Source organism: Engraulis encrasicolus, chromosome 1 (assembly GCF_034702125.1).
Source record: "Engraulis encrasicolus isolate BLACKSEA-1 chromosome 1, IST_EnEncr_1.0, whole genome shotgun sequence".
NCBI classification, from domain to species: Eukaryota; Metazoa; Chordata; class Actinopteri; order Clupeiformes; family Engraulidae; genus Engraulis; species Engraulis encrasicolus.
In genome coordinates this window covers 60,262,002-60,269,354 of record NC_085857.1, presented here as the reverse complement: position 1 = coordinate 60,269,354, position 7,353 = coordinate 60,262,002, and the positions used below count along the sequence as shown (strand labels likewise).

General features: G+C 40.9%; 1 protein-coding gene across 1 annotated transcript; it reads left to right on the top strand.

Annotated features, from left to right (window-relative positions):
- Window positions 1-246: 246 nt before the first annotated feature.
- LOC134458829 (uncharacterized) lies at window positions 247-2,485 on the top strand (the record flags this gene model as incomplete). The annotated part of the gene is made up of 4 exons (XM_063211237.1): window positions 247-356; window positions 478-685; window positions 1,137-1,596; window positions 2,457-2,485. Coding segments are annotated over 4 exons (807 nt in total), but the record flags the coding sequence as incomplete, so codon positions are not given.
- Between the last annotated feature and the right edge of the window lie 4,868 nt (window positions 2,486-7,353).

Here is a 7,353-nt window from a genome sequence, read left to right as displayed (position 1 = left end):
AGTTATGTACCGGTAACTAAATATATCCCGTAAACAAATCATAGCGAGTTCTTAAAAACTTTCCTGCTTTGCATAGCTGCATACGGCTCTGTTGCATTGGGTTCGAGAGCTCCACCTGGTGGTCAAAAACGGTCAAAACCGTCATGGCGCTCAGGCCAGCCCTTGATTGTTTTTTGTTTGTTTGTTTTTTTTTTGTTTGGTGCGGTGCGTTTTGTTTACCTGTTCTGCTCTTGCTGTATTTTGAAGGGTGTGCAGGCAAGCCACAAAGGGAGGAAGACCAGCAGCACGGTGCGGCGTGGTTCGCTCTTTGAAAGGTCAAAAGTGAGCTTAGCGTCCTGGATGACCTTTATATACAGGTAAGTTTATTGTGCATAACTTCCATTCTCAAGGAGACACGATCACGGGGGAATGTTGGACAACAGTCTTGTGTTATCGGCAGTATGCTTCATGCTTTTCTTGTATTCTGCATTTGGTCAGTTTCTCCCAGGGACTGCGTCTCCGGCAGAGCGACATGGTGGAGGACCAGCTCGCCGGAAGTTCCCGGACACTCTCCAAGATGGCCAAAGTTCTCAGAGGAATTTGCAAGACTGTCATGAAGAACTACAGAAGACGCCAGGGCCAAGTAGTGGGAGGTGGACAGGAGTTTGCCGTCATAGATGAGAGCTGTTTCCGTCATAAACGCAAGGTGAGGGGAAAAGTGTCATATACACAAACACGAATGGTTCTCAAACTTTTATATATATATATATAAACAAACCCTCCCCTTATCCTAATGAGCATCCCAACTTCCCCTTGACCTAATCTTAGGAATGCCAAGGCCCCTGTTGGTATTGAAACATAAAATAATGCTAATGTCTAATGCCCCGCAATGGCAATAGGCACTGCACCCTCTAGGCTGTATTCTTCACCAACCACCCCCCACCCCCTTGCGCTCCCCAACCCATTTCTGGTGGGCTGTAGAGCCCCAGTTTAGGTATACCATGTTGTTGGAGCACTTAACTGATTACGGTACCCATGGTGCTGGCCAAACTCGCTGGCCAAGCTGTGTGAATTGTATCTGACATAGTTCCCTTCCCCTTTACTTGGAGCCCTGTTAATATTTACAGCTAAATCTTTACTTTCTTGTGTATTTACAGTATCACCGCGGAAGGGCGGCTGCTACATGGCGAAGGAAAAAGTGGGTGTTTGGCATCCTAGGAGTAGGTGGCCGGCGGAATTGCCCCGTGTTGCGGCTGGTGAGAAGACGACGACGGGAGAATCTCATTCCCATCCTGGTCAAACATGTGCGTCCAGGAACCACCGTCATCAGTGACCAGTGGGGCGCCTACAGGCGTGCATTGGCTGCGCTGGGCTACAGGCACTTTACGGTGAACCATTCACAGTGGTTTGTGGATCCAAACACACGGGCCCACACCCAGCACATTGAGAGGGCATGGCTGAAGTACAAGTCCACAATTTGGAGACTGAGAGGAAACAGAACGGAGACACTCCTGAAGGACCACCTCTGCCTCATTGAGTGGACTCACTGGCTCGGCAACGTGCATCGCAATGGCACCCTCGGAAGACTGCTGCGAGACATTAGACACATGCGCTCGCGTTTGTCCACCCCAGCGTTCTCTCTGGACCATGCCGCTTGGACTTTTGCACTTACTCTCTGTGTGTGTGTGTGTGTGTGTGTGTGTGTGTGTGTGTGTGTGTGTGTGTGTGTGTGTGTGTGTGTGTGTGTGTGTGTGTGTGTGTGTGTGTGTGTGTGTGTGTGTGTGTGTGTGTGTGTGTGTGTGTGTGTGTGTGTGTGTGTGTGTGTGTGTGTGTGTTTTTCTCTCTCTCTCTCTCTCTCTCTCTCTCTCTCTCTCTCTCTCTCTCTCTCTCTCTCTCTCTTTCTCTCTCTCTCTCTTTCTTTCTCTCTCTCTCTCTTTCTTTCTTTCTTTTTCTTCATTTTTTTGTCATTAAACTTTTTGCTCATTGCACACAATCTGGTGTATTGGTTTAAAATATTAGTCATTCGTGAATATACATTCTGAGTATACATTACATTCTGAATATCTCTAATGTATACATTAGCGAATGGTGTAGTACCCATTATAATGTCATGACTGCAGAATAAGGGGCAAAGAAAGATAAGTTAAGCAAGTAATCTTTTGTGATTATATAGTAACAGACTTGGAAGCATATATTAACATACTATGAATATCTCTAATGTATACATTAGCTAATGCCGTAGTACCTATTATAATGTCATGACTGCAGAAAAAGGGGCAAAGAATGATAAGTTAAGCGAGAAATCTCTTTTGTGAGTATATAGTAACAGACTTGGAAGCATATATTAACATACTATGAATATCTCTATTGTATACATTAGCTAATGCCGTAGCCATCATGACTCATATTATGACTCCAAAAGACGTTGCTAAATAATACATTAATTAATCATTACTTAACCCTCTATACCCCAATAGAATATTACAACAATGCCCCTGTTTCCTGAGAGTTCCGGGGGAAAAAGGGCAATTTCAGTGATGTTTTAAATAATGAATAATAACTTAAAAAGTACTGAAAAGTGACAATTGCAAGTTACATTCATATTAAAGGTTAGAAAACACTCTTTATGGTGATATATAATTCATTGACAACTAAGCTTTCAGAATTTCCATAGACTGCCATTCATGCGGATGAAATGGTAAAAAATGTGGTAAGTGACTTAATATCCTCCACTCCTTTCGACTTAAATAGAAATTTAGCCCCATTAAAAAGGTTGTAATTATACTGCATATGACTGTCAAATGTGTTTTAATTTGGCCAGGTTGTGAATTAGACTTAAACTATGACATTGAAAAAAAAAACTCACACATTTGAGAAGTGAGTCTATATTCATTTGAAAATAGTTCCCAAAAGGTAGCTGATATATGGAATGTCCTCAATTTCATTTAGGCCTATGACTTGTAGCACTCTAAAAGGACAAAAAGGAGTTATAAAACATTAGAAAACCATAATAATAATAATAATAATGATAATAATGATAATAATAATAATAATAATAATAATAATAATAATAATAATAATAATAATAATAATAATAATAATAATAATAATAGTAATAATAATAATAATATAGGCCCTATGATATACTTAGGCCTAACATGTTCAAATAGGCCTGGTAAACAGAGTTAGTAAATAGGCTACATTAGCCAACACAAAAAATGAGTCTACAGTATCTATCTATCTATCTATCTATCTATCTATCTATCTATCTATCTATCTATCTATCTATCTATCTATCTATCTATCTATCTATCTATCTATCTATCTATCTATCTATCTATCTATCTATCTATCTAATCACAAAAGGTCAGAGGTCAAACAAATGGGAACACCCCCTGATGAAACAGATGACGTGCATTCATTCACGTTTTGTTTACATTTGTAGTTGGTGAGCTATGGATTAGCCAGGGATGATAACTGCACTGAGCTAGCTAATAACCCTTGCTTGGACTAAACACTGACTCTACACCAAAGTATTGTATGGATATAAGACAGGACAAGAAAGACTGACTGGTGTAAACTTCTCCAAACTATCTGCACGAAAGGTAAGACATCCTATTTCTGTATAGCGATTTGTTGAAGCTGGAAACGTCAGTGTCTGAGGTGTCAGTGGAAGTTAGCCCCAAACTAAGTTATCAACTTGACATCTGTGGCAAAGATTCACAGTGGTATTATTTTATTCTGAACGTGGCATGTATCACTCAAATCGCTGTCATCACAGCCCAACATGGGAAGATCATCTTCCAGCACTTGCGATGACTTGGTGCATGTCAAATGGAAATCCCTACTCTGCGCTGTTGACACCTTTCACTGTAGCTTGCGTCACGGTTTCCCTGGGGTAATTTCGGAGCCTGTAATAATATTTTGAATCTTATGTGCAGCGTGGAAAAGGCAGCAATTATCTATAAAGTGGTTTGATGTTGTAGTGAATAGACTGACGTGAGTGTTGTTCAGCAGATGAGCAGAAACTTCTGCCGAAGTTGCGGTAGGCTACCTCAATGTAGTAGGCTACTTGTAGCTTGGCTACCGCGGTCACACATCATGAACACAAATATTTGCGTCGTGCGTTTCAAAGCTTGAACAGTCAATTTATTCGTTGGCTGGGCTATAGTTGTATGACGGATTTAAGTATCACAAGTCCAACTATTATACAACTGCCATGGCCAGATAGAGAGATAAACTGTGCTATTGAAATGCGACTGTATTCATATCAGCTGAACCAGCTGCCGAGCGCAGACTGGTAGGTTACATCTCGTGATAAAATGATTTCTAAAAGTAATCAAATACAGACAAATCGATAATGGGGAAAACACCAAATGGGGTCTGAGATGTTATTAGTTGTATTTAAGTTGTAGCGATTGTCTGATTGCTTGTGTTCATTGAAGGAAAACGCCATCGGTCTATTTTAAACTGAACAGCTGTTCGCAGCAATGCAGCGTCAACTGGCACATCTCGTAATAATTCAAAAATATCTAAAAATAATCAAATACAAACATATGCTTTTGTTCATGGAAAAGGACAGAAAAGGGTCTATATTTGTTGTATTTATTGTATTTTAGCTTTAAAAGTTGACGGTCGGCTTGTATTTATCAATGATGTAAGAGCGGCCGTCCATGGCCGCTATGGGGAGTTACAGCACGGCCGTTCGCGGCCACTATGGGGTAAAGAGGGTTAAGATATGAGCTCATACAGAAATATATCACTGGCGTGGTGCTGGTTACAAGACGAAGCCCCACTAGCCCTACAATAGTAGCCTACCGACTGCTCTGCATCCACACATAAGCAATAAGACGCATTGCACTCGTACGCCTCTTTAACAAGCAGACCGTGACACTTGGGACATATGGTATGGGAGCTTGCGTAACTCATCAGTCATCAATCATTCAGTCTCATGACAGATCCTCACGGCTACTCACGTCATCATTACCCAAGATTGCCGGTGGGAGGATATGCAGTCCTACCACGGAAATCAACGAGAAGACGGGAACCTACTACGCCAAAGAGATATAGGCCTTGGCATCTTTCATGTTCAACTGTTCAATAAATGCTAATAACGTTCATTGGCCTCTCGAGTCTTCATGGTAGAAATTAGGCCTAAACTAAATGAAAAATGGCTGCATCATGATAAGGCAGAATTTTAACATCGGATTCATTTCCACTGGTAATTTTGCACCTTTATTCTTTTTTACCCTTGATTCACCACGTCACCCTTAGGTTACTTCTACACACTTAAACTTAAACCAAGGTAGCCTGGTCAAATTCATAGCCTATGTGATAAGGATCGATCTGGCAGTATAGCCGGCTATTAAGCTAACCTTCATGTGATATAATTAACCCTCTCGGCGCCACAGGTTTTTGCCCAAAACTGATGATTTTGACATGTTATATTCAAAAGGCTGTGGCTTAACATGGGTAATAGATAGAGCCTGACAATTAATGAGACAAATATTGAGGATGACCCAAAGTTTATTTTGGGAGTAAATTATCCCATCTAATTTGCATATTATGACGTCATATGGTGTTGGCCATTTTGAATTTATAATGAGTTATTGGATATTTTTGCATATTTTCAAAATATTTTTAATAATTTATCTAATTTAATTTATAAAACTTCCCCAGACACCTTCACTATTATGTTCTGTGAATACATTTTGGTCTAGAAAGCAATAAATTGTACACTAAAAGTGTAATTTGTAACTAATATAGTGCAACAATGTAGCATAGTGACAAACACAAGTGAATGGACGGTTGCCGTTTTGCCTGTAGGGACTGGTCTATGAAGGTGACAAGTTATTTTTTATTGCATGGACACCCTTCACAGCAATGCCCAGCATACAGATTCTATCCACACTAGGGGTATTATGTGCATTTTGTCCATCTGTCTGTCTTTGAACCAAGTACAGTAGGCCTGTCAGCGTACACCCTGAAGGACTCTGGGTATGGGCTACATGTCTAAAAACTTGTGCAAATATCTATTCAAACCCAGTGTTACATTTACTGATATACAAATAGGTGATATAAGGAAAGTGTGTGTGTGTGTGTGTGTGTGGGGGGGGGGGGGGCGGTTGGTTACCTAGCCTATATCGCCCATGTCTTTCTGATGCACCAAACCCCAGCTGGTATCACACTTTTTTGTTGCAAATAGACTCAGTCAGGTCGCAATTGGACATAATTATTACTATTATATCATTAGAATAGCATTGCTATTTATTTAGACCTGCAGTCGGCAGGAACAGTGTCGAGTAGCGTGAACTATGCTTCCGTTTTGCACCGAGTAGAATGCGCACGAGACGTCTGTGTCTCCGGCGCATACTCCTCTCACTCCATCCCCCACTGTTGGCAGGAATATGCGCACTTCTTTTGTCTTCATTTACTTTTCTACTTAGTATACAAGCTCTTCTACAAACATCCTGACCACTGTCACCCTCCAGATGATGAATATTGACTCTGTAACAGGCAAATTACGACGCGTTGCATCATTCCCCTGTCGTCGAACAGCATAGCGACAGTATAGCCTACAAAGCAGCATGAAATTACCTCGCATCTCGATCGGAAAAAACCTTCCCTTCCTCAATATACAAGTCTCCTGCAGAAACGAACACTTCTATTGTGTACTTACAAGTGAATGAATGAAGGGTTTTCTTGTTACAGTCCCCATGATCGACGAATAGGCTGTCGATAGTTTCCCTCAGGCAACAGTAACATGGGAAGTATAACGCAGCAGAAAATACACTCCTGTTTGCATATTACCTCATTTAGGGGCGAAATATATGATGAATACATATGTACAATCATGACAAGTTACCATTTGAGTGCATTTGGTCGTTTATTCAGTAGAATTATCCACGTAATGTCACTACAAGGCTGCTTCCGTCTTTCGCGTTGTTTCACAGGGGAGAAGTTACTTCCGCAATGTCCGAGGTTTGTAGTTTTGTAGTTTTCTTAAACAAAATACCATATAAGGCGTCCCAATGTGTTTAGAACTGAAGTACTACATGTCTGCCACCCAATGGAGTGGAAGTTGAACTACATTTGATATCCGATTTGAAAAAAACGGCCGTTGTAATCAATACGGCATCTCGTCGACAAAAGTCGCCTGTGGCGCCCAGAGGGTTAACCGCAGTGTTAATAGGCCTACACGATGCATTAACACTCGTCGACGTGATATGTTAACAGCAGTGTTATCAGAAAGGTTAATACATGATATGTTAACACTTGGAACTCACACCATGATGTGCACAATTAGTTAATCGTGGGTCAATATGTTTTCAAGCAGGACTCCCATTTCATTACTAGTATATCAAACATCAATGC